Source organism: Choloepus didactylus, chromosome 8, assembly GCF_015220235.1.
Source record: "Choloepus didactylus isolate mChoDid1 chromosome 8, mChoDid1.pri, whole genome shotgun sequence".
NCBI classification, from domain to species: Eukaryota; Metazoa; Chordata; class Mammalia; order Pilosa; family Megalonychidae; genus Choloepus; species Choloepus didactylus.
In genome coordinates this window covers 35,329,384-35,357,190 of record NC_051314.1, presented here as the reverse complement: position 1 = coordinate 35,357,190, position 27,807 = coordinate 35,329,384, and the positions used below count along the sequence as shown (strand labels likewise).

Sequence of the window (27,807 nt, the reverse complement as noted above, 5' to 3'; positions counted from 1 at the left end):
CCTGAAGCTCAGACTTCCCCAGAAATCGTCTTCCCAGGAGTAGTAGTTCTGGGCTTTGGGAATTTGTAAAAACCCCCAGGGAAATTTTAGGGCATCAGTGGGCTGCACTTGGGGAAACGCTAATTGGTTAGAGGGAGATTCGAGGCGGAGGTGTTGCTGGGTGGAGGTGCTTGGAGAGGGGCTTGTTGCGGCTTCCGTTTGAGGTTGGGGCTGCAGATCACCTGGCTGTCTCCTTCTCGCCCCACGTCTGTGTAGCAAGCTTGTCCCAGCAAGTTCAGAGGGAACACATCTGAGTTTCCTAGGGCTGCCATAACCAAGTACCACAAACTGGATAATATAAAATAACAGGAATTTATTGTCCCACAGTTCTGGAGGCTAAAAGTCCGAAATCAAGGTGTCAGCAGGACCGGGCTCCCTCTCAAGTCTGTAGGGAGGAATCTGCTGGCTGCCTCCCTCCTGGCTGCCTCTCTCTTGGCTTCTGGCTGTGGCCGGCAACCCTTGGCCTTCCTTGGCTTGTGGCATAACTCGATCTCTGCCCCTGTCATTACACAGCCACCTTCTCTCTTTATGTCTGCGTGTCTCTTCTCCCTGTCTTATAAGGGAACCAGTCATATTCGATTCAGGGCCTCCCTCCAGTATGACCTCATTTCAGCTAAGTCCGTTTGCAATGACACTATTTTCAAATGTGGTCAGATTCACAGGTACCAGAGGTTAGGCGTCAACATCTCTTTTGGGGGAAAATATTTCAACCCATGACAGGACAACAACCCCAAGTTCCCCCCTTTGGTGCTCTTGACTTCCAAGCTCTTGACTTGCTCCACTGGGCCGGGGAGGGCCGTGTTCTCAGCATCCCCCACCCCCACCCCCTCATCCAGGGGGCACTGGGTGGACCCCAAAGGGTGGGAGCCACTCATTCCCACTGATGGGGAAAGGCAGAACCAGTCCCTCCAGCAGGAAAACAACCACCACAGCTGCCTGCAAGGCAAGGGGGAAGCCTGTCAGGGGAGATAGAGCATCACTCTTCACTGGAGACGCTGGCCGTGCTCGACACCTATCTGCTTAAGGATGATAATGAAATTAATCCGGCCTGTAGTCACTTCCCATCCAAATGATTTATTGGCCTCATACCCCAGCATTGCTGCATGGTGGTAATAAATGACAAGACTAGGACATGAGGGCTTAAAGGATTCTCCTTATGTTTAAAAAGCCTAAGCTGTAGGGCAAATAAATGCAGAGAGCTTGAAGGAAACTGGGGAGGTCATCGGGCCTGAAGCTCTCTCCCCAGGCCTGGACCATCTCAAATCCCTGGCTTTACAACGATTGCCCAGAGAAAAGCATCCAGCAACCCCCCTCAGCTACCCAAATCTATACTTGATTTAGCAGAGCCCCCACAGATTCAAATTTAGGGGTAATTTGACAGGGCTGGGCTGAAGTTTACTTTTGCCTTTTCATTAAAGAAAAATTTTTTCCGCAGGCACTTGCATTTCCTTCCAAAGAGACAAGATGCTAATTATCACTCTTATTCATTTGCTAAAGCGCCCTAGTTTGAGTCACTGTACGAGCTTGAAAGCAAAAATGATATTTCATTTAAAAATAGGGTCTAATTCTGAGTTTTCAGTGATTCAGACTCACCTCCCTCCAATTAGTCCAAATTAGTTAGGTTTTAAAGTTAATCTTTAGTGACGGCCAGTTCCTCCTACTATCTAAACAAAGTCCCTGCTGCTGCAGTGCGTAAGCCCTATTTCTTCTCATCATGTTCTGTCCTTCAGGGAAATAAAGTGTAACTGGGCTCCTCTGGCTGGTTTGCTGTCTGTGTATTTGAACAACAGTTTCTAGAGGGGCTCCGAGGGCACAGCACAAACATAGTGTCTCACGGGCCAGGTGCAGCCCCCAGAGTCCCAAACCATCCACACCGCTGTTACCTGTGCTGTGACACCAGGGTCGGGGCTCCCCACGATGGTTACGATGGCAACCTGTGCCTGGCACTGTTGACAAGCCTGAATTCAGTGAATTTTCACAACAGTCCTGTGAGGCGGGTGCTTTCAGTACTCCCATTTCACTGTCAAACAAACACAGAGGAGGCCGAGATACTGCTCCACTCTCATTCCGTCTTGTGTAGACGAGGGGTTAAGCCTGCCCTCATCTTTTCAAACACATGAAGCCAGAGGCATCTTTCTCCCCTATAATTAAATCCTCTCCAAGGGCCTCCCTGGCTGGCTGTGTGCTGTGTGCGTTTACTATGACGGGGACAGCCCGTGCTCAGGGAGGTGGGTTTTGTCTACGTGCAGGGGTTGGAGGGTCTGGGAGGCTGTAACTGAGGCCGGGTGATTTCTCAGGGGTCCGGGCTTTCTTCCCCTCACCTGCAAAAGGTGTGACCTTTGGCTGGACTGTACTATCTTACCCACATCCTGCTGTGGAGAAGCGTCCCCTGTGCAGGACAGACGTTCAGTCAGGCAGGACATTTCCTCAGCAGCTCACACCCCTCATCTTGAGCTGGGAGGTCCGCGAAGCAGGAAGGTCATTTAACCACTGTGTTCTTGACACGCGTTCCCCATAGCAGGTGCACGCTAATGCAGAAGTGGTCACTGCCAATGCCAAATTTGTCATTCAAATGGCGTTTAAAGCTCACAGGAGGTCCCAAAGGCCAGTGGTCCTTCCAGTCAGGTGTGTCATCTACGACAGTGAAATAAGGGGACTGGGCTATCTATGACGATCTCTCCCAGCGGAAGTGTCTTTAGATACTAATTTAAATGTATTAGCAAACCCATGCAGTGCTTCTTGTGTAAGGGGCACTGTTCTAAGAGCTTTTTACAAATATTCGCTCCTTCGGTCCTCTTAGTGGCCTAATGAGGTGGACACTGTCACTAATCCCATTCCAAGGCACACATTGGTTGGGAAACTTGCCCAGCCTTGGGGCATCAGTGAGAAGAGCTCAGGGGAAAAAACAGAGAAAGCAGTATTCACAGGCGGCTGCTGGGCCACTGCTGGTTGAACAAAATTATTTTCTCATATAATGCCATTTTAGCAGAAAGGTGGTTTCAGGGATGAGAGATAGCATTTTCATTTGGTGGATTTGTATTCATTATTGTGTTTCAGATTTTTTTTTTTTTAATAAGGAAAAAGTATCATCCAGACAATAACTTACCATGATATTCTTAGGCTAAAATTCCAATTTTAGGTAAACTACAAGAAATTGCCAATATATGACCATTTTTGACCTATAGCAATGGCAGTTTCATAGGGCTTAATCTTATATTTCTAGAAAATCTCTTTTTATGGAATTATCTGCACTTCTGGCAAAAGTCAGTCTTTTACCATAAAGAAATCTCATCATCACTTGCAAATAATTTGGAAAGTGTGTGGCCTCTGCTTATTTCAGGAATGACTGAATTGTTGATGGGGGTCCATTTCCCCCCGTGTGGTCACAACTCCTAATTTGGATAATGGAAAAGTCTACAGGCATCTCTGTCCCCCTCCAAACGTGGGCCTCCCATCACTGGGGGTGTGGGGGTGGGGGTGGGTCGGATCCGGGAGTGTCGCGAAAGCCTGGACGGGATTTAATTTGAAGTTGCCATGCGTCCCGGTTCTGCTCCAAGCTGGAGAGATATTTCCCCCGCAGATCCATCTAGTGACATTAATCTTTCTTTGATTTAATTTGGTCTTCATCCCTAAAGTAGGGGCCCAGAGGATGCTCCCAGCCTCACAGGAGCACAGGAGGATTAATGAGTCACTCTTAGGAAAGCATTTGGAGCTCCTCAGATGGAATAAAAAGCATCATATTTTTAACACTTTGGATTCTGTGGCACTTTTCAAAAAGGCGTTTCTGTCTTCAACACTGCAGCAGCTGACTTGCGCAAATTAGAAAACGGAAACCTTCCCCCTCCCCAAACATCTGTAAAGAAACTATTTTTCTGTCTTTATAAGGATGCCGAAGTGTCACATGGGGGGGAAACATTCCAGCCCTAGAGCAGCTGTGGAAGTTAGGAATATGCTCACCCCCATACACACTCAAACACAACACACACACACGCACTGATAAAATGCCTTTACACTTGCTCTTGGGAGATAATTTCGAAGTAAAATTTCCTTGGTACAAGCTGCAGCTACGCTATCTTAATGCATGAGCACAGCGCCAGCAGAGAGTCGTTGCCAACTCTTGAAAAGACATTTGAACTTTTGGCAGCGCTCCCTATCGGAAGACCCATCCACGGTGTTTGTGATTATAGAATGAGGGTGCTTGCTTTTGGCAAAACAAAGCATCTGACAGTAGCGGAGTATTGGCTCAATACTCAACAGGATCCATTGGGGATTCATTCTTTGACAATTACCCAGAATGAATCACCAGCTTCCTTTTTATAAAAAGATATTTATTGGCTTAGAAACAGAGCAAAGCCAGCTCTTTATGGGGAGGAATTTTGTGATTATGTTCAAGCATTTTCATAAGCTCAGGGTCTGAGTATTGCTAAGGGGGGTGCCTTCACAGAGCGCTTACTTTAATTGCATCAGGTATGAAGGAGAATTGAAAAATCGGCCAGGAAACAATGAATGGCTCATGGGAAAAGGAGAGGAGGTTTGGTAGTAACAGCAGAGTCAAAGAGCTCCATAGGAGATAAGAATCCCCAGTTGAGACACTCAGCAGAGGCCCCAGGGCTCCAGCGGACCCCTGCCCCAAGCCCCAGCCCCCCACCCCCCAAGATGTCATGGACACCAGCAGTTGGAGGCCTCTGGCTGAGACTTAGCAGCTGGCTGGACAGCTGTGTTCCAGGGCCTCTCAAGGACCACCTTTTGCTCAGCGTTTCTTCTTCTGTGGGCGCAACTTGGAGGAGATTTTTTAAATTGTCGGTGCTTGCTAGGCAGGCTTGTGTGTTCTGATAACCAACGTGCAGCAGGCCAGAAGAGAGTCTAGGTTTCTGTTTTTCTCCAAACTAGGAAAGGGCTGGTCCAAATTAGTAGTAATAGAATTCAGAATGGCCTTGATGCTTTCGAGTGGAGGGAAGAGTCACACACCTGATAATGTTCAGGAATGACAGGTCTTGTCCTCCAGCCACAGTCCCTCCCGGGAATGAAGGCTAGGATTTGTGGTTCCCTGAGCTGCCCCCTCTTCACTGCCCCTTTGTCTTGTGATTTTGTGGGCTGGGCCCTCAGAATAATTTCCTCCTCCAGAGGGGGAGGCCTCCCCCAGCCTGAAGGGCGCATCTTCACCTGGTTATTTCCCAGGGCCCTCAGGGTGTGGGAGGAGGTGCACCTGAGGGCCACTCGGCCTGGGGGCTCTTCCCTTCCTCAGGTGAGACCTCTTGGCATTGTCTCCAAGAGAGGCTGTATTTGGGTGTGAGTGTGGGAAAAAGCAGTTGTCAAATATATACATTTAAAATCCATGGCAATTAACAGTTCTGTTGAGATATAGTTTATATATCATAAGGTTTACCTGTTCAAAGTATACAAATGGTTTTCAGTATAGTTACGGAGTTCACATTGTCATCACTCCAAAAAGGAAACTGTGCTCATTAGCAGTCACTCCCCTATTCCCGCCCCCCACACTCACCCCTGCTTTAGGGAACCACTAATCTACTTTCTGTCTGTACAAATTGGCCTGTTTTGAGTATTTCATAAAAATGGGATCATATACTATGTCGTCTTTTATGACTGGCTTCTTTCACTTGGCATAATGTTTTTGAGGTTCATCCATCTTGTAGCATGTATCAGAACTCCATTCCTTTTATTATATGGCAATTCTTTGTAGTATATTCCTACAATGGACTAATACAAGGGTAATTAAAAAAAAAAAAACCTGTTGGTAACCACAACTACATGGATGAACATCACAGACCTTATATTGAGCCTAAAAAGCTAGACACCAAAGAGTACATACTGTATGATTCCTTTCATAGGAAATTCAAGAACAGGCAAAATTGATCAATGGTGTTCAAGTCAGATGGGGGTGGGGTAGTTATGGACTGGGTGGGATATAAGGGGGCTTCTAGAGACACTGAAATATTTTATATCTTGAGCTTGGTGGTTGATTACACAGATATATACCTAAGTGAACATTTATTGAGTGGGACATTTAACATTAGTGAACTTTAAGTACTCTCTTATATACACTTGAGTAAAACAGTTTTAATCAAAAATGTATATGCAATGTTTATATTGTTATAAGCGTTTTTAAAATGATATGCATACAGGGAAAAAGAGAACAAATCTTAAATGCTCACAAAGTGGGCACATCCTACAATTCCCACCTAGGTCAAGAAATAGAACATTACTGGCAGCTTAGAAGCTCCCCACCTGGCCCCTCACAACCACTACTCCTGTTCTCTTCCCCAAAAGTCTAATATAGCAGTTTTGACTGTTTTTCTTTTTAGCTTTCTATGCATGGAACCATAGCATATGCATTCTTTTGTGACTGGCTCCTTTTTCTCAATATTATCCTTATGAGATTCATCTGTGTGGTTTAGAGCAGTAATTTGTTCATTTTCGTTGCTTTATAACATTCTTTTGGATGAATGTGCCATATTATTTATGCATTCTAATGTCAGTGGATATCAGGGTTATTTTCAGTATGGGGCAAGTATGAAAAGTTTACTATCAGGACATGTACTTACTTCTGTTGGGTATATTATACCTAAATGTGAAATTGCTCTATCACAGAGTATCCACCAGCTTTATATACCACGATATTTGAAAACTTGCTTTGGCATTTCTTCATTTCTTAATACAGCAGTAGGAATCTCAAAAAGTGAAAGTGGCCCAGGCTTCTCAGCCTCTGAGAGGCTGTGGTGTGTCTTAGCACAGTGTGTTCTACCCTCTCCCAGGGCTGGCCCGTGTCCCACTGATCCCACAGCATCCCAGGCTCCCACCCTCTTCGTGCTTCTCTCCCTGCACCTCATGGCCTTGTGTGACTCTGAGAGGGCAGAGAAGGGGTTTTGGTCATCACGATAGCCCGGGCCTCCAGCACAGTGCCTGGAACACCATAATTCTTGATAAAAATTTGATTTAGTAAGTGAGAGAATGTAAGATCCATTCAGCCATCTAATTCCTGAGTGCCATTGAGAACTACATTAAATTTTGAAAACTCATATATTTTTTATCTTTGCTTTCAGATATCAAATGGATCCACTATAAAGGTCTTTAAGAAGATAGCAAATTTTACTTCAGGTAACCAATATCATGTTGTTAACCTTTTGTTCTCACACAGCTTGATAAAGTGTGGCTTTTTGCCTTTCTCAAGTGTATTGTCACCAAGGTGAGATTGGGCTGTTGCTGTGTAATTCTCGGAAAGCTGAGAAAAGCCATTTCGATCTGTTTCTAGTCCTAAGACTGTGAGCCTTGCAAGAAGAAAGGAAGGAAAATATGAACAGTGGTTGGTCCCGATGGCCCAGCACTGAGGAAATTGCTGCCTCTTAGCAGCCCTGAATTCAAGGCCGAATCTGAGGCCTTGTAGCTCTCTTCCAACTCCTGGGTAGGATGGGGGCTAACAGAGGGGAGCCCCCTGGCAAACTGTGCATGAGAGAGAAAGAGAGAGAGAGAGAGAGAGAGAGAGAGAGAGAGAGGCCTTGCAGATAACCACACAGCCCTGAAAGCCACTGAATAAACAAGATAATCCACTTAGAAAGCCATGTGATTAAGCAGGCAGGTCTCTTAACTTATCTCTACCTTCCTGATAGCCCTGGGCAGGAAACTAGACTCTGACAGTGCCTTGAGAAAATCCCTAGGTCCTGTTCCAGTTTAGTCTCTAGGAAAATTATACCCCAACTGAGCCGTCAGCCCTTGGCCCTCTAAGGCTCCCCCTCTAAGGCTCCCAGCCCCCTCACCAGCAGGCTCCTCACCCACAGCCCTGGATCCAGCCCTAGGAAGAGACTGGTGGTTCCCAACACTTGGTCAGTGCAAAGAGGGAATGCAGGGCTTCTGATGAAATAGACAAGTTGATTAGATAGGTTGTAGGCCATCCCTTTGGGGACCCCCTCCTCTGTCACCATAGTGGGCCCTATGAGGGAGAAGCTATCTCTTAGAGAGTGGCCGTCAATCAGGGATAAAGGAGGTGGTGACCCTGTGTTGAAAAATTGAGAAGAGCTGTGTTTTTAAGGCTTCAAAGGTTTGGCTTTTGGGAGAGCTTGTTATTTGGGGACTGACTAGTAGAATCTTGGGTTTGGTTCTCTTAATGGGACTTCCAGTCAATTAACACTCTGGATCCACATTGTCCAGGAAGTCTCCCTGTCTTTCCTTCCCTCCTGGTCCAGCTGAGAGCCATCATTTTGATCATTATCCTGCTAACACTCCAAACCCTCTGCCCCTCTGTCTTTTCATCACCCCCTCTGTGAAAATCCCAATCCTGGATGAACCCAACTATTGGCCTCTCCTGAGCCTAGACCCAGGCAGCTCTAGGAGGAAGGCACATGATAAATTTGGGTCACTATAAATTCACCACTGAGATCCTCAACACAGCTTACTCCTACTGTGCTTCTCTAGGCAACTCACTCTCTGTTCTTCCCACTCTCCCTTTGCTCAAAGCTCTGACCCACACAGCTCTCCTGCTTTCAGCAGAAGGCTCACCCTCTAGAGAAAGCAGAAATCAGAACTCCCTTAACATCCAGCACCAAACCTATTAACCTACCTGCGTCTGCCCCATTTGCTCCCCTTTGCTTCCCCAGCGATCCTTCCTCCCCTCCAAGGCCACCATCTCCAACTGTGCTTCGGATCCCACCATCCATCAGACCTTCTGAGCGTTCTTACACCATCCATAATCTCTTCTCTTCCTTGTACTTTCTTTTCCCTCCCTCTCTACATAATGTATCCTCTCCATTAGCATTTCAAGATGTGCTCTCTCTCTCCTTTTCAGAACAAAACAGGTGTCTTAACCCTTCTTATCCCTCCAGTTACCATCTCGTTACTCTTTACAGACCCATTTCTTCCAAGAGTGTCCTTGCTCCATGCCACTCCTCCCTGTGCTCTGTGGACTCCGCCTCATTGTCCTTACTTCAGATCCTACGGGGGGGGTGGCACGCCTTCCCCTTCCTCCGTTTGCCTGGCTGACTGTCCATTCATTTAGGTTCAGATCAAATATGCCTTCCTCAGAGAAACCTCCCAGACCAGGTCAGTTCCTTATTAGATACTCTCTTAGCACATACTTCTACTTCACATTCTCTATCACAGTTGTAATTAAGTAATTAATTCTGTAGCTTGATGTCTCTCATTGATAAGTCTGTAATTTCCATGAGGGTGGGAAGTAGGGCTTTCCTATTCATTGTGCTATGCCTGGTAGCCTCTGACACATAATAGGTGCTCCACAAATATCTGTTGAATGAACGAGGCTTGATCCTCTCCTACCCCTTCCCAGGCAAGTGAACCCTCAGCCTCTGTTCCAAAGACAAGCCGCCTGCCTCCCGCTCCAATCCCTGGCCCATCTTTGCGCAATTCTTAGATCTTAAGATGCAGCAGGGAAAAAAAAATGAAGGAGCTATGAAGGTCTCAAGTAACCTCTTTGGTTTATAATACGAATTGGGCACTTTATGAGATGGCCAATTAGCCTGCGGTTGTTTTTTTAATGGACTGTTTTCTCTCTCTCTCTGGCGTTCAGATGTGGAATACTCGGACGACCACTGCCATTTGGTGAGTTAAGGCTTTCTTGTGCTCGCCGCTGAATTGCATGCCTTCTGCAGCACGAACGGTCTCCTTGGGTAACGCTTCTCCTTTGTCTTTCTTTCAGATTTTACCAGATTCAGAAGCGTTCCAAGATGTGCAAGGAAAGAGACATCAAGGGAAGCACAAGTTCAAAGTAAAAGAAATGTATCTGACAAAGCTGCTGTCGACCAAGGTACTCTTACTGTACGGGGAGCACTTTTACGGCTACCTTGGGGGTGTATGATGTGTTTGACTTAATTTCCACTGAAGTGTGAAAATGTTAGAAACCCCCTGTGCCTTCCAGCAAAGCAAAATGAGAGCTTAAATTGTAAACACTTCCTAACCCTTTCTTCTTCTTCTTTTTAATAAACTGCAAAGATAACAGCACTTTACAAATTTCTACTGTAGCATCTTCAATCGGGGATTTAATATTGTTCCCAGCCCCTTTCCCCACCATTTCTATTGTTATTTTTTAGGTTGACAGCATAATTATTCCTTTTTGTTTACTTGTTATTATAGATAAACAATAAAACTCCTTCTCTGAATTGCAAATAAAATGAAGAGGGTCAGTGACTATAAGCCTTTTAAATCTTACTGATTTTGTTTTTCATTTTAAAATTAAGAATTCTGCTCACATATAAAAGTGCTGGGTGTGAAAGCCAGTGGAATACCAAATTGGGAGCCAATTTTATTTTATCTGGCTTTTGGTAGGATTAACAGAAGTCTGTGGTGGTCCTTTATTTCTAAAATGACTAGCAATATAAATGCTATTATCTACACCTGGCCCTAGTAACTTGATGGGCATGCTTTTCCAGATTACAGCCGAGAATCTGCTCAGAGCTTAGTAAATTGGTTTCGAGGGCAGAGGACAGCCAGAGCCTTTTGATTTTCTCAGCTGTCCCACAGAGCTCTGCCTATTTGGTTTTTGTAAAATGCTCAAATGCTTTGGAAAGTACACAATAAAAGCCTATGATGGAAATATATGCAACAGGAAAAATTCTGGGAACAGAACATCACTTGAGTTTTTCCAGGATGAACATTATTAATAAAAGCCAAGCATCCATGGCTTTTTGGTTTATGTATACAGCCCTATGACTGGCATTTCAACTGCTGGAGATTTTAAAGATCTCCTCCCTGTTGACTAAACAATGTTCTTATCAGCAAGAAGCTTATGAACCAAATCTAAACCTGGGCACAGATTTTCAGGACGTTTGTCCCATGCTGTGTGTGTTGGCCTCAGTAGACAGGTGTACGTGTCTTCAGCCTGTTTTTCTCTGTTTTGCACATCATATTGTCTAAATTTGGATTTAGTTTTCTGTCATACTTTCGAAACCACTGCCATTTTTATTTCAATCTCAAAAGTTTGCTGTTTTCTGTCTTTCAGGTGGCAATTCATTCTGTGCTTGAAAAACTTTTTAGAAGCATTTGGAGTTTACCCAACAGCAGAGCCCCGTTTGCTATAAAATACTTTTTTGACTTTTTGGATGCCCAGGCTGAAAACAAAAAAATCACAGATCCTGATGTCGTACATATTTGGAAAACAAACAGGTGGGAATGTAGGTGATTCTTGACTGCTTTCAAGAATCTAGGACAAAATATAACTAAAATTGAGGGCAAAGATAGTTATAGAAGGATTCATTTTTCCCTATATCAGAATCTTTGGCTTGGTAGGCTATCATATAAAAATAGATTTTTGCTCTGTTACTATTTTTAAACAATAAATGAAACAATTCCTATGCTGAGAACCCCATTCTTTAGGATAAAATAAACAAAATCTATTTTCTTTAATGCATGAAAAAGACTTTGTCTACAGTGTTAACATAAGTTTGGCTTGAACAGTAAAGGATGATAAATTAACATTTTGTGGTATTTTCATATAAATTTTCCATTAGAGAATGCTTTCATTTACCCCTAAAAGAATCAGTTTGCAGTTACCAAGCTGTCTTGTCTCTGCTCTGATTCTGTATAGAAACTTCTTCTTTCTTATTATATGCAGTTGTCAGATGCCATGAGAATTAGCCAAAGATTTATTGTTTTGTTTTGTTATCATTTTACCTTAAACAGAGGCAAGCCATGCAGATTTATTTTAAGAGTCTCCACATTAAAGAAACGTAGCTCATTCTCATTTGGAATACTTTTTGCAGGAGCTAAATAAAAGTCAGAGTTATGATGTGGGAGAATGTCTCAGTGCAGGCTCAAGCCCTTCCAAGCATTGGGGTTAGCCAGAGCATTTTAAATAACTATTAAGAATTGAAGTTCTGGAACTGTAGGTCTGAGTGTCTCCTCTTTAATCCAAGTCTATCCCAACTCCCTGCTCTGGCTCTCTGCCTTCCTGTGTTGTAGCCTCTTATCCCCAAGCTCCTGTGCTCCTACACCAAAAATAAAGATGGTGGCATCTGAGCTGGGGTTGCAGCAGGGGACAGTAAGCCTGCAAGTTTTCTTAGCTATTGAGAGAGCCAGCAGCCATATGGTGGAGGTTATGAGCTTGGCTAGAATTGAGGAGGAGATAATGGAAGGACTTGGATGATCCCAAGTTCATATTCACATATTTATTTGAGTACCTATTATGTATGTGCCAAGTGCCATTATAGGTGCTGGAGATATAGTAATGAACAAGACAGACAAAAATCCACACCCTCACAGAGCTTACATTCTAAGGATAGCTACAGACCCTGAAATAGGTAAATTATAGTATATTGTAAGGTGATGAGTGCAATGAAGAAAGCAGGAAAGGAGGATCAGGAGGTTTAGGCCATGGTGGTCTTGATAGAGATGAGGGCATAAAACTATGCAACAATCTGGGGAAGAGAATTTCCGGAAGATGACAAGAACAAATGTCCTGAGGTGGGAGCTTGTCCAACATGCCTGAAGAACAGCAAGGAGGCCAACTGAGTTGAGATGAGTGAGGTAAAGGGCAGTGCACGGGGGCACAGGGCTAGATCATGCAGGACCTCTACCCTGAGGGAGATGGAGAGTCCTAGAGGATTTTGAGCAGAGAAGAGACATGGCCTGATTTTGTGCTAAAAGGATCACTGATAGTTGTGTTGAGAACTGTCAGGAGCTGGGGGGTAATGATCCAGCTGAGATGGTGGTGGCTTAGACCAGGGTATAGCACGAAGAGGGGTTGAGAAGAGGTTCGGTCCTGGCGATCTGAATACGAGCTGTTCTCATTGGTCAGCCATTGTCTACTATTATCAGGAACGATCTGGAGAAAATTCTTGTCTTGTCAGTGGCCACTTTCAAACTTCTCCTCCTCAGGCCCTTCCTATCAGTAGCTGTCAGTTTAACCTTCTCTTGTTCTCTCAGTGATGGTCCATCTGTTGCTTGGCAGTTTGGCAAAGGAGACTTGTGTGCTTCAATTACAAGGACAAAAATAAACCATTAACAAACTGTGATAAGCAGACAAAAACACCTGTTTACAAACTGATAAACAGAGCATCGGCCTTATATGAATGGCCCTATTTGAAAGAGATTTCTCTCTCTTTCTGAACAGCCTTCCTCTTCGCTTCTGGGTAAACATCCTGAAGAACCCTCAGTTTGTCTTTGACATTAAGAAGACGCCACACATAGATGGCTGTTTGTCAGTGATTGCCCAGGCATTCATGGACGCATTTTCTCTCACGGAGCAGCAACTAGGGAAGGTAGGGTCCAGCTTCAGTATTTCTTGTATATGCAGCACTCCTACGAGTCTGAAGCACTCTGTCCTTCTGGTAAACAATTTTCAGCTCTATCAAAAATAATGAACAATTGTCCTAAACTACACTAGCTAAAAATAGTCAATCATGGTCACTGTAAATTTGCTTTTCTCTTAAATCTGTCTCATTTATTTCCATTTTTAACCTAGTTTTATTTTGAAAGTGAAAACTGAAACAGTAGATTATTAGCTGCACCCTATTGCAGAACTCTGCCTATGAAAGAAATAACCACAAAATGTGGATTTTCTTTGTTTCCTGGAAGAATACGCTACTTGCCACTGATAAGACATTAACCCAAAGTAGGAAGTTGTTGAAATTCGCCTAAATCACTTCCATCTGAATATACCTTAAATAGTCTCTATTTGAATATTACAAAATGTTATGGGGAAGCAGCTCTTACCTGAGATTTCCAGCTCTACTAGCATGTCAGTGTATAATCAAAACATGGATATTGGTTTCCTGTTGTTTTCTTTGATCAAAGCCCTAGAAAGCAAAACAAGATAAAAATACAGACGAAACATTGAAAGAAGTGTTTGGGTCTTATGTGACACTCCAAAATACTACCTGTACCTAATGGATATCTTTTAATGCTGCACTGTGGCTCTGTGGTAGAAGGATTCTGAGACCTTGCAGTGAAAAGGGACTCATGCTTCATAGGCACCTCAAACTCCTAGTCTAAACCTAAACTTTTTATCACCACTATTCCTACAAAACAAACCTGCTTTTACCTCTGTCTTCCCTAGGGGTGCCTGGTCTCACAAAGTACAATCCTCAGCAATATCTTTGGCTTCTTCTTCTTCCCTTCCCCCATCCTCTATCCCCAGTCAATTGATGACCACTCATTTCTAGCTCTAAGATGTCTCTGTCCCTTCCTTCTCACTCCTCTGCCTTATATTAGACCTCATCCCTTCTCCACTGGGATAATAATTGCTGCCGAACTGCAGTTCTTGCCCCTGCTGTCTACCTGTCCCCCAAACTTTGCCTTTTCACTGTCTCAGATTATTTTTCTAAAACATAAAACTGATCTTATCAGTCTCCTGTTTAAAAACTTTAAATACTTCTGAATACCTACCAGATAAGTTCTTAACAGTACCACTTGGTCCTTCCTGAGTGGGCTTCACATTCCTTTTCTGGCCTCATCATTTTCTTGCACAATTCACATACCCTTTATACTACAGCTTTACTTTTCCCAAACGCACCATGAACTTGCTTTCACGTCCTTTTCCTATCTCACCACCCTTTTATCTAGTAAAATCCTACTCATTCATTCATTCACAAACATTTTATGCATTCAACATACGATTTCCTAATGTATATCAGAAGTTGTATGAGGCTCAGATCAGTCTTAATATACCTACTTCGTGAAGCTTTCCCAGATCTATTTCCTACAGCACTTTCTTCATTTGACTAGTAAAGTTCTTCACATGTATTTATGAATAAATAAACATATGAATAAATGTTTGTTTATGCATAGTAAAAATAGCTGCTTATTGATTATCATATTCATGGTATTATTTCAACTAATCCTCATTTTATAGATAAGGAAATCGGTGTTCTTAGAGATTATCAGGCTTGCCAGAGATCACACAAAGTAGCAGAATCATGATCCCTCATTTGCAGTTTGACAGCCTTTTTCTTTACTCTGCATCCCTGTGCTAGTCATTTGTACCCATATGTTTGTTTGTCTTCCCAACTAGAGTGTAAGCTTCTTAAGGGCAGATGCTAGTCTCTTTACTTTTTGTATACCCAGTGCCTACCATAGCGCCTGGCTAAATAAATGTTATTGGGATGAATGAAAGATTGCATGATTTGGGTGTTCTCCTTAAACTTGACAAGTGAAAAAAAAATTTCAGTAATATCTCAGTCCAGGCATCCTAGAGAATGATTGATTCATCAAGTCATGGGCTTAGCCTCATTGTCTCTTTAAAAGGTGGTGGGATATTATCATATTATTATCTCACCTATCTTCTCTGAGTAGAACTTCTTAAAAGTTTGTGAAAATAAAAGGAAAGCTTTGCTTATTTAATTCTTAATATTATCATTGTTAAAATTACACAAAACATTCAAACTGCCAGGGGACCTATGCAAAATCAGTCATCGGAGCCACCACTACTAATGACTATACACTTCCTTGAGGAAACCGGAAAATCTTTATAATCTGATAAAATAAAAAGGCAAGCAGAAAAGTCTGCCACTGCCAATCACTTACCAGTTTCATGGTTATATAAAGGACTTAATCAGACCTACAATCAAGTCTTTTATAAATGCTAAAATTCAGTGGTGGGTGAAGATGAGAGCAAATGTTTTAATTCAGGCTTTTTTACAACCATTAGTAATGAACGATGATTGAAATAAGTTCCATTGTTACAGTCACTCAAAATCATGCAAAAATAATAATTGTAGTTCTTTTATGAGAGGAAGACAGAATATATTAGCATTTAATCCACCTGAAAATAACAGTGAGTCACCAGAACTAGGTAGATGGTAGTCAGTCATTCAGTCAACATTTATTATTAAGGCTTGCTGCATGGAGCCTTGTCACCAAGAGATAATACAGGTGGTGGACGCTCAGATTGGTACTGTTACAACCCCCCCTAGGTTTTTACTCTTTAAGTGTTGGTTGCTTTTTTTCTTTTCCCTTCAGGAAGCACCAACTAATAAACTTCTCTATGCCAAGGATATCCCAACCTACAAAGAAGAAGTAAAATCCTATTACAAAGCAATCAGGGATTTGCCTCCATTGTCATCTTCAGAAATGGAAGAATTCTTAACTCAGGAATCTAAGGTATCATTAGAAATCAGAAATAAGCTTGTGTTCGATTACTTAGAAAGAAATAAAAGGTCATTTCAGAATCTCTCACCAAGCCTTTCTTGCTTTAAGAAACATGAAAATGAATTTAATGAAGAAGTGGCCTTGACAGAAATCTACAAATACATCATAAAATATTTTGACGAGGTAAGATTTTAAATTGTAACACTTTTTCTTTTTTAACCGATGAATCAGTCAAAAGGATTTGGCCCTAACATTCTATGGGTCTCAGAACAGCTCTGGCATCCCAAATGGCCAGAAAGGAAGGCCAGGAAGCCTGTCTGAGATGTGGGATCCTGGCACCAAGCCAGACCCTGCACCTGGCTGTCCCTCTTGGTGTTTTATCATGAGGCCCACTTGTGGACCAGCCTGAATTAGCATTTGAGTTCATGTTTCCTACAGCCACACTGACTCAAATTAACTTTGACAAGTAGTGTTCTTAATAAATGGGGCCAGCTTATGCTTGATTAAAATCTGCTAAAATAAGAGCTAAGCTTATGTTAAATCACCTAGATTGTGTATTCGATCGTTATATGAAATTATGACATATTTCTAATTTAAGAAACTATTTCAATAAACCATTCTCCTTTATGATTACTTCTCCTTAATCTGGATTTTTTTCTTTGGGAATTCACACAGACACATTCATCAGATGCGCTGTTTCCAAATATATGTTAATTCCCCCTTCCCTGATTCCCCCCACTCAGTTATGCTGGGACAGGCTATCCATGTCAATGGTGAGAATAGCTCACCAATTCCATTTGCTACTTGAAGATCAAGTGAAGCGCTAAGGTAGGGTAGAGGCAATGAGTTCCTTAAACATGATAAGCATCCCTCTTTCCAGGGGTCAGGGGTGAGAAGGGAAGCACTGGGGAGGGGAGGGGAGAGGAGGGATGACTCTGCACAGGATGGGAGGGCAGAGGAGAGGGGAGGAGAGGGAAGGGAAGTATTCAACTCTGACTAGGATGCCCCTGCCTGCTGCATTTAAGGAGAAATACTTGCCTGCATGTTGGCTGCCCAAGAATGCTTGCTGTGCTTGGAATGGCTGTGACATAATGCATAAAGCGGGGGCCTTGGAAGTCTGGCCCCATATTTGTAAGTAAATAGCTGGTATTTCTTGTGAGCTTCTATTTTAAGCCAAAGCGTTGTTGATCCTGTGATAATGACTTAGCAAAACAACTTGCAAAGTGAGTATGTAAATGATCGAAGAAAATGTTGGCATCTGTTTCATACAGATTTTACCACTCACAGCATCAGGAATACAAAAACAAAACAACAACAAAAAAAAACGAAACAAAAATCCCCAGAATTCTAATGCTAAAACCACAGTATCTAAAATAACTGTTCTAATTGTCAACAGATTCTAAATAAACTAGAAAGAGAACGAGGGCTGGAAGAAGCTCAGAAACAACTCTTGCATGTAAAAGTCTTATTTGATGAAAAGAAGAAATGCAAGTGGATGTAAGCACTCTGGGGCCTGGCTTAATCTGGCAAAGTTCTTCAGACGACTTGGGAGCAAAATGGCTGCTTGAGCTACTCTGTGTCGTTAATGTTTTAAGTTTGCACATAGGTTCCACTTTGAGCACTGTCTGTACGAGACAAGGCACATGCACAGCTTTTAGAAAGCAGACCAACATTGTGCCTGTGTGTATTCTGTGGGAACCCTTCTGTAAATACAGTTGAAGTGGTTGTTGCAAACAGCCTCCTTGTTTACAGAGAATACAGGGCCAGTAAGCAAGTGTCAGTATTTTAACTACAGTTTCCACTTAAGCACAATGATATAAGTGGTTTTGTTTGAAAACTACAGCTATGTAGCACTTGTGACTATGCTGCACCTGTGCAGAAAGGGACACTGCCAATGCTCAATACAAAATGTGAAATGAGTCATTTGGAAACAAGGTGGGGGTGTTAGGGCAACCTCCAGGATTTGCAGCATTGAAACTTTCCCCAGTAGTTCTTGGAAAAGCTGACCGCAGAATTTGGTAGTGTGTACACTTAGCATTTGTGAGTGTGTGTGTATGTGTGTGTTTCAAAACCAAAAACTAACAGTGTTGCAACATTGTTGAAAGGGCTCGTGTTTTTCAGTGGTCACCAACTGCACTCCATCAAACTCACCTCCATTTCACCAAGGAGCTCTAAAGCAAGGAGACTAAGTAGGCTTTCTGAAAAGGCAATAGCATTTTACCCAAAGACTTTTCCTAATTTATGTTCCTTTTCTCTCATTTTATTTTTTCATGTGAAATCTATTTGATAGTAGATATATTGGGTATTGCAAAAGTAAAATTTCTAGCTTATTTATGTTGAAAAACCTTTGATCAGAAATCTATCTGTGAGAGAGCAACTCACTCTCCCAATCTTATATTTCTCACTAGCATCTCCTTGCTTTAGATTTCAAGTGAACCCTGTGGTTATAAATACTAGTGTGTGATTTAAAAAAAAAAACAAAAAACATTTTACATTTCATTAAATTGCTGTTCACACTGGAGTATTATATATAAATATCTATATTAAGGCCCAAGGCCTGAAAAATATTAGTATACAACTTGGTATCTTAGTCTTACTATGTACTTTTTGAGTATTCCTCACAGGAGAAAGAATTAAAAATACCCATTTTATTCATGCCTTTCTTTTTAAAGAATTCCCTTTGCAGTTATACTGTAGTCTCTTTATTGCTGATTTTTTATTCCTGAATTTTTGCTGCTCATGACCAATTTTAATACCACTGTGTTTTCCTTCTATTAAACAAGAAGTAAAAAAGCAATTCTCTCAAGCTTTCTTATGGCACCTTTTACCCTTGGGTGCTCCAAATTCCAATCTAGGAAAGAATTTTTTTTCAAATAGCAAGCAAAACATTGATCACACATTTCTTAAAATCATTTACCAACACTGTATGTAACATCAGGATTTAAACATCAGTTTGTCATAGATAAATGCAATTCTTCTTTTTGCTCCTCAATATCTGTTAAAGAGTGAGAGAGGTGATACCTCAACAAACCAATCAGAGAAAATAAGCAGTAACTGCCCTGATAGGCACCTTCCCAATCCCGTTGCTTTTGACCACTGTCTGTCCAATGGACACACCTCAAATATACTACCAAATAGGTTACTTACAAGTGCAAAGGTGAGAGGTCTGGTCCCCATGTAAGGCTGCTACAGTCTTGAGAGATGTGAAGGTGTTCATAAATGAAGAACAGAGAAGGACAGTTGAGAGCCAAGGGTAGGAGAGTTGCCCAAAAGACTTCCCCTTCTTTAGGGTATAGAAATGCTAAGAAAACGCAAAGGATCAGCTACAGCTTTATCTAAGTATTTACTAAATGCTACAGATGAGGGTGTCCCTGTCTAGCTCTCTGGCACATGAGTCCTTTATGGAGAGTTACCTGCTCTTCCAGGGACTATGCTGTTGGGAACTTTGGGCAAGTCACTTACCTCTTTGTGCCTCGAATTCTGTATAATATTTCTAACCTACCTCACTGAGGTGGTGTGAAGATTCACTAATGTATGTAGCGTGTTTGTCAATCCTCCAGTGAAAAGCACTATCAAGATCACGTTTTGGATCACATTAGCCAAACACATTAAATGGCCAAATTAGATGTGTGCTGAAGACAATCAGTCACTGGGTCCACATTAAACAGCAACCAGAGAAACAAATGACAATTTCTATTTTCAAGTTTCTTTGCATATTTTTTTGGTGCGAAACAATTCATTTATAAACTTTTTTTCTAACACTAGTGTCTACAGCAGCATTTAAAAATTAATTGTTACCTTTTCTGTTTTAGGATTTAAAGACTATTTCTTATTGTATACCTGATTGACGATGTTCTTGGAGATGAATGTTTTAAATGTCTATATCCAAAAATAAACATTTTGATGTAATCATGGACTGTTTTTGTCTCTTCTGTTTTTTTGTTTTTGTTTTTGTTTCCCAATTTTCTAGTTATAATAGCTTTTCTTCCTAAATGGCTCCATGGAAACTAATTTTCAGGAACCAGGTGTCACTGTATAATCTATGTAAATAAGCAGCTATATTATATAGCAAGTAAATCTAAATCTAGTTTCTTACTAAAGGATGCCAAGGACTGCTCAATTACATTCTTTGCCTCCACTATCAACTTGGACTTTTGATTGTGAAGATGTCTGGATAATCAACATTCTATTTTGTTTGGCTTTGCCTTGTTGACACAAAATTATTCCAGCAGAATTCCTCTAAAAGATGTTTCATTAAAAGCTTCTGCTGGGTGCACAGTGAAAAAGAAGTAAATGATGGTATACTTTGGGATGCACAGAAATAAAATATTTATAATTATTGGTTAGATCCAAATAGTGGGAAGCAAGGTTAAATACCAAAAATACATCTAGAGGGACCCCACTGGGTTCAGGTTTTACAATCAATGAAATATATATCTCCATCCATCCACAGGATTTAATTATTTGTACTTTATTTTCTATTAATTCTAACTCAACAAAGCCAAAATTAGTGAGATCTTCTACACTGCTAAATATATAGTGTATGGTCAAAATGAAATTAAACACAAGACAATATAGTTAGAAAAATATTTAAGCTCTTTAATAAATTATGTGCACACAGCCTTTAGAAAACATAATATTTTGTAAAGAATAGATATTTAGATACTTAAAGTTTTGTTTATGCTGACTTTTAAACTATCATCAATTTCCAAGAACTAAAGGTTTATAACTCTTGTATACAGTAAACCAGAAGGTATTTCCTTCTTGATGCTATTATTGCCAAGCATCTCAATGATGAGGAAGAGGGGGATATTTTAGGCAAAATGGCAAAAAAAAAAATTTCAAAGAAGTAAATAAAATAATTTAGATTCCCTAATTAGTTTTTTTTTACATTCTCAAAGAGTTGTCAATAATTATTCTTAATATCTCTGAAACTTTTTTTGAATGCTTCATTTATCATCAGTATAATCTTAAAATCCTGACACTCGTGCATTATAGCATGTAGTTGGTACCTTTTCTTCAGGTACATTCAAGTGTTTTGGCAAACAGTAATAAAGTAGCTTGATGCCACAAATGTTAAAACTTCAAGCTTTATTGAGTCACTGATTTTACACCTTTTGATCTGCCTTTTCTCCAAGAACATCATTCCCCAGGAGATCCAAGTTCTTCTAGTTGTTTTCTTTGTGTTGTTTCTAGTTCTTCTAGTCTTTTACGAAGGAGAGAGAGTTCCCTTTGATGTTGTTCCTCCTTAAAGTAATGCAGAGAAAGCACAGCAAAAACTGTTAGAAAAACTGGCCCCAGTCTCCTCTTTTATACAGGCCTGCAACATCTGGCAAGGAAACGACCATTTTAGCGGTCTAAGAACACAGCAGCATGGGCTAGACTGCTAACTAGTCCTCACTTCTCTTCTGCCTCAGGTTTAAGCCTTAAGCAAAGCTGTTCTTCTCTAGCTCTAAAATTCAGCAGGGAATGAATTAGAAAATACTAATGCAGGGCCTTGGTGTACTTAAATACAACATTCTAATAGGATGAGTTTACCAGCAGTTTATTATAAACACAGCACTTGGTCTGAGATTCAATTTGGTGATGAGACCCTTCATTGCTTACATTATAAAACACAATGATCATCTAATCAATGTGATTCCTTTTATATATCAGTGGCATGATACAGTAGAAAGAGCCCAGGTTGTAGAATCAGACAGATCTAGTCTTGAAACTTAACTCTGTCACTTACTACATATGACCTTAAGACAAGTCACTTCATCTCTCTGACTCAGTTTCCTTATCTGTAAATTGAGAACAATAATACCTGCCTCAAAACATTTTTCATTAGTATTAAAGAAAATACTGTATGAAAAATGTAGTACAGTGCATGGCACATAGAAACACTTAATAGCATACTATATAAATGAGTTACAAATTCTAGGTTACACAAGAACTGATCAAGCAGGCTTCTTTTCTATTTTCCCATGAAGAGGGTGAAATCTCCTTTGCTTCTCTTCATATTTCTTTAGTAAACAAAAGAAAGAAGTTAAAACTGACAGTGCTTAGAGGGGGTATACCCCTTTTGTGGCTAATTCTAAGCACTGACCATATACACAATCTGAGTTTTAAACTTTTTACTTAAACAGGTAAATACCTACAGAAATGTTTGCCTTTTTCTCCTAAAATAAATGCTCATACCTGAAGATGAGGAGGAAAGGATAGTTCCATTCCTGGAACAAAGGTTGATGACTGAAAGCTAACAGGATTGATGGATGCTGTTGGCGGCACGTTAGGAACTAAAATTAAACTTCTAAATTCATTATGTCTTCTCTGTATATCCTTTAATCTTTTCTGAAGTCTAGTATACTCTTCAAATGGAACATTTTGCCTTGAAAAGAAGAAAAAAATAGTGTTACCATTCTTTAATACTGAAGAACAGTATGGTTCACAGAATATAGTTTTAACTTGAAAGAAAAGGATTTTGAAATTAGAAAACTTATCTCTAGATAATATATAAAATTCTGTTTCTCTAGAAAGATTAATAGAAACATGATCTATCTTAATCATATGTGGACATTAGCATTGCAGGTTACTGACTGATTTTAAATTTTTATTTGTTAATTAATCAAAGATTGAAAAGCTTTTGATTCTATTACTTTCATTCCATTCCCCCAGCTATGAATCCTGAAATTAAAGAGAAGACCCTTTAAAACAAAAGGGTTCCTTTTCTAACAGAAGGAATCAAATATAGAGAAAATACTAAGTTGAACCTTAAGAAATTGCCATTTTTGTAGGTGAAATATGGTCAGAGGGAATTTCATATGGTTTGACCTAGTAAAAACACATAACTTATCACAAAAGTGAAACTACCCGACATTAGAAAAAAATAAGATGGAGAAACAAAGCCAACTTGTCAGGCTTTCACTGAGATCATTATCTTATTGGACATAACATGACTTTTTCCTGACTATCAATCACACTGGTAATATAGTTTCAAAACCACTCAAGGGTCTAGTTCTGTGCCACAGCTGCCCAATCTTGCGCTGATAATATGTCAATATTAAAGGTTGTAGAAGAGCTAGTAAGTTGAATTTTGTTTTCAAATGAATTTGGTGGTCTTCTACTTTGGAACAGAGTATTGTAAATTGCCATTAATTCCACAGTCTACAAGACGCCTGAGTGTTCTAAAAACAACTGTTCACATTTTGGTAATAATTATACCCAAGAACACCACACCACAGAACATCAAAAAATATCACTGCTTGATATTATAGGCAATTTCCATAACAAAAAGTCCAATAGCTAAAGTGCTGAAGGCTACCACTAATTAGCTCAATTTGAAAAGAATTTTTATTAACTTGAATCACATGGGTCATACAATGCCACAACCAATTTTCTCAATCCCTTCAGAAATATGTAGCTTTAAAAATTTCAACAATTTGGTAAATCTCTGTTTGAAAATTTTAATGATGCTGATAATTAGCTGTGCTTGGATGTGACTGCAAAACCAGAAGCTGTAGTTCAATAATATTTTCCATACCAGACAACCAAAAGCTGATCTTTGATTCAAGTAGTGACACAAATTTAAAGAACTATACAATAGCTACACTGTTTTGCTGTCTCAGCAGCGGGAATTCATATCATTCCTGGCCACCAAAGCTAGTTACTGTAGCAGATGCTGACCTTCCTGTCAGTCCCAACCTTAACACAAACACCTGGCACACAATAGAGAACTTTTTGGTTTGAAGGAATGTTCAGATGGGGCGGGGAAAGGATAATGCATTACAGATTATCAAATAGGTTTAGACTTTTTTAAATCTTATAGTTTAAAAGAAAACAGAAAGTGCAATTATACACAGATACAAGTTCTATAGTCAAAATAACCACAAGAGTGTATATTCACACAAAAACATTACCTATTTAACACCTGATTTTCTGTTTCCAATTCTTCTCTCTTTGCCTCCAGAACTTCTACTTTCTCCTGCAGTCTCTTCAATTTGTTTTCATGAAGCGATTTTCTCTAGAAAAAGAATTATGAACAAGTATGTTAATACATAATGTCCTATTTGAACAAAACTATATAGTGAACATTTTACTCATCAACTAGAGATGAGCATTTTCAGTGGATACTAGGAACAAAGATTAGTAGGTATGATTCTTATTTAAAATTAAACCACAGATACATATCTCATATCCTCAACATGACAAACAGAACCATTATGAATGCCACACCAGAAAACTGGTATTGGTAACTAAATTGCTATAAATAAAAAATCTAAAAAGGGGAGGAGCCAATTTCATGAATGAGTCTTATTGTCAGCTAAGGAAACATAAACTATTTGTTTCTCCAGAAAATAGCACATGTTTAAAAGAATTGAAATAAACTCAAAGTTAAAAGCAGGTATGCAACTGATAAATTGCTAACAAAGCAGTAAATTAAAGGATCAGGAAATTAAAGTAGCATATGGACGCATCTGATTAAAAGTATACTTTTCTAAATATTAAAAAGAAAAATATTAAATTTTACAATGCACAAAGGGAAAATTTTCTAAAAGTAAACGCTGTACGGGCGTCATTAAATACACGAAAAATCTATGTATAATGCAAAAGGAGTATATGAAAAAAGTAGTTTTTTCAGTTTTATGAAAAGGTTTTTTTTTTAAACAAAAAAATACCAATGGTGTTAGAACTCACTTAGTACCTTTTAGGTATTTCCTTCCTAACTTTTTTATTGAATTATAATAGACTTTTAGAAAAAAGCATAGAACATTAATATAAAGCTCAATGAAAAACCACAAGGCAAATAAATGCTGGTGTTATTACCTCACAGGTCAAGAACACTGCCATGCTGGAAATATCCCTACCCTTTCCCACTTCCAATCATTAGCCCCTCCATTCTCTGAAAAGGTAACCAACTCACTCACTTCTAAAACTACAGTTTAATTTTTCCTATTTTTGAACTTCATATGAATGGAATCATAGTGTACTTTTTTTACAAATGGCTTTTTTCTTTCATTCAGCATCATGTTTGTGAGATATTTTCATGTTATTGCTTATCAATATAGTTCATTCATTGCCATGTATGGCATTTCACTATTTAACCAGGGTCATCTGGGTTACTAAATGCTATGGGCATTTCTTCTCATGCTTCCCATTGCTCCACATCCTCCACACCCAGAGGGCTCCCTTGTGCTTATTCCAGCCAGCGTGGCAAAGGAACCACTCTTCTGACCTTTATCACCACAACTATATATTTACAGGTAATTTAGGAGTCTATCCATCCATCTATCCATATAAAAGAAAATAAACCATACAGTATAGTCTCTTTTGTATCTGGATTTTTTTGCTCAACATTTTATCTAGATGACTAAACCATGTAATTGCATGTCATAGTTGTTTTTGGTTGCTATGTTATCACCCACTGTGTGAATATACCACAACTTACCTATTATCCTGTTGATAAAAATTTGAATTATTGCCAGTTTGGGACTATTATGAATAAAGTTTCTATGAGCATTCCTGAACATGTCTTTTGGTGGATGTAAGTACTCGTTTCTCTGGAGTGGGTCTTGGGGTGTATACACATTTTGGCTTTAGTAGATACTGCCAGGATACTAAAGTGGTTTGACCAATTACATGCCTGTCAGCCATATATGAAAGTCCCAATTCATCTACATCTTATCTAATACTTGGTATGGTCAGTCTTTTAAATTTTAGCTATTCTGGTGGGGGTATATTAGTATCTCATTGTAGTTTTAATTTGCACATTCCTGATATCTAAGAACTTTGAGCACCTTATATGCATATTGGCTATCTGGATATCATTTTTGTGTGTGAAGTGCTTTGTCTAATCTTTTGCCCATTAATTTCTTTTTAGTAATCTGTTTCTTACAGGGGTTCTTTATATATTCTGGATGTTCTAGTTTGCTAATGCTGCCAGAATGCAAAATACCAGAAATGGATTGGCTTTTATAAAAGGGGGTTTATTTGGTTACACAGTTACAGTCTTAAGGCCATAAAGTGTCCAAGGTAACACATCAGCAATCGGGTACCTTCACTGGAGGATGGCCACAATGGTGTCCGGAAAACCTCTGTTTAGCTGGGAAGGCACGTGGCTGGCGTCTGCTCCAAAGTTCTGAGTTCAAAATGGCTTTCTGCCAGGATGTTCCTCTCTAGGTTGCAGTTCCTCGAAAATGTCACTCTCAGTTGCTCTTGGGGCGTTTGTCCTCTCTTAGCTTCTCCAGAGCAAAAGTCTGCTTTCAATGGCCGTCTTCAAACTGTCTCTCATCCACAGCTCCTCTCTCAGCTTCTGGGCTTTCTTCAAAGTGTCCCTCTTGGCTGTAGCTCCTCTTCAAAATGACACTCACAGCTGCACTGAGTTCCTTCTGTTTGTCAGCCCATTTATATGGCTCCACTGATCAAGGCCCACCCTGAATGGGTGGGGCCACACCTCCATGGAAATGATCTCATCGGAGTTATCACCCACAGGTGGGTGGGGCACATTCCATGGAAACACTCAAAGAATTACAATCTAATTAACACTGATAGGTCTGCCCACACAAGATTACATCAAAGATAATGGCATTTGGGGGACATAATACATTCAAACCGGCACACTGGATATGACTCCTTTGTCATATATATGTATTGTAGGATTTACCCTTTCCCAGTCTGTGGCAATATTTTCCTTCTCTTAAGAGTATCTTTTGATAAATACAAGTTCTTACTTTTAATAAAATCCAATTCACCAATCATATCTTTTATGGTTACTTCTTTTTGTGTCCTGTTTAAGAAATCTTTACTTATCTCAGGATCCTAAGATTTTTCTCCTAAGTTTTCTTCTAGAAGTTTTAATTTTTAACCTTTCACATTTCAGTCTGTGATTCATTTTTGTGGTTGTTGTTACTTTTATTTATTTATTTGCCTTTTGTTTGTGTGGTTCATTTTTATGTGCGCTGTGAGACATATAGGGTTGAGGAGAACCTATTGACTCAGCAAACTTTATTAGAAGAACCATCCTTTCCCTATTGAATTGCAGTATTACCTTTGTGGTAAATTGTGAGCATAGATGTGGGTCTATTTATGGACTTTACTCTATTCCATTTGTCTATCCCTATGCCAATACCACATGTTTCAATTACTATGGCTTATAATAATTCTTGATATCTCGTAGTGCAACTCCTCCCACTTTGTTCTTCAAGATTGCCTTGGTTATTTTTGAACTTTTGCATTTTCATATTAATTTTAGAATCTGTCTAATTTCCATATAGAAATCTGATGAGATTTTGATTAGGACTGTATTCAATTGAGAGACCAATTTGTGAAGGATTGGCACCTTAATAATATATTTACTCGTCCAAATCATGAACATGGGTTAGTCTTATCTTTATCTAGGTTTTCTTTAATTTTCCTTAGCAATATTTGTAGTTTTCATTGCAGAAGTCTTGCCTATCTTTCATTAGATTTATTCCTAGGTATTTTGTTTTCTTTTATGCTATTGTAAATTGTATTTAAAATTTTATTTTCTAATTGTTTGTTGTGCACATAAAAAAAGATAATTGATGTTTGTTACTTGACCTTGTATCCAGCAAATTTTTAAAATAGACACATTGGCTTCAATAGTTCATGGAAGATTTGTTTGGATTTTATGGATATGCAATGTCATCTCTGAATAATGCAAAATTTACTTCTTTTCCCATCTTTGTATCTTTTTATTTCTTTTATTTGCCTTATTAT

The 27,807-nt window shown here is 39.9% G+C and overlaps 2 protein-coding genes across 8 annotated transcripts in view; one reads left to right on the top strand and one right to left on the bottom strand.

Annotated features, from left to right (window-relative positions):
* The window catches only part of PLXNC1 (plexin C1), a 173,040-nt gene that overhangs the window by 127,027 nt on the left and 18,206 nt on the right, over positions 1-27,807 (top strand). For 2 of the 3 annotated variants that reach the window (XM_037846052.1, XM_037846050.1), the window contains 8 exons: positions 7,101-7,155; positions 9,575-9,606; positions 9,704-9,811; positions 11,003-11,166; positions 13,112-13,259; positions 15,958-16,098; positions 16,195-16,269; positions 17,483-19,995. In XM_037846052.1, the coding sequence (XP_037701980.1) occupies positions 7,101-7,155; positions 9,575-9,606; positions 9,704-9,811; positions 11,003-11,166; positions 13,112-13,259; positions 15,958-16,098; positions 16,195-16,269; positions 17,483-17,587 (828 nt within the window). In that variant the 3' untranslated portion in view covers positions 17,588-19,995. Of the gene's footprint in view, positions 1-7,100; positions 7,156-9,574; positions 9,607-9,703; positions 9,812-11,002; positions 11,167-13,111; positions 13,260-15,957; positions 16,099-16,194; positions 16,270-17,482; positions 19,996-27,807 lie in introns of those variants that run through there. The other variant, XM_037846051.1, reaches the window with a different exon arrangement.
* CEP83 (centrosomal protein 83) overlaps positions 21,159-27,807 on the bottom strand; it is a 182,259-nt gene continuing 175,610 nt past the window's right edge. For all 5 annotated transcript variants that reach the window (XM_037846054.1, XM_037846058.1, XM_037846057.1 and 2 more), the window contains 3 exons: positions 23,988-24,091; positions 22,270-22,459; positions 21,159-21,333 (listed from right to left, as the gene is read on the bottom strand). In XM_037846054.1, the coding sequence (XP_037701982.1) occupies positions 21,229-21,333; positions 22,270-22,459; positions 23,988-24,091 (399 nt within the window). In that variant the 3' untranslated portion in view covers positions 21,159-21,228. The remainder of the gene's footprint in view (positions 21,334-22,269; positions 22,460-23,987; positions 24,092-27,807) is intronic.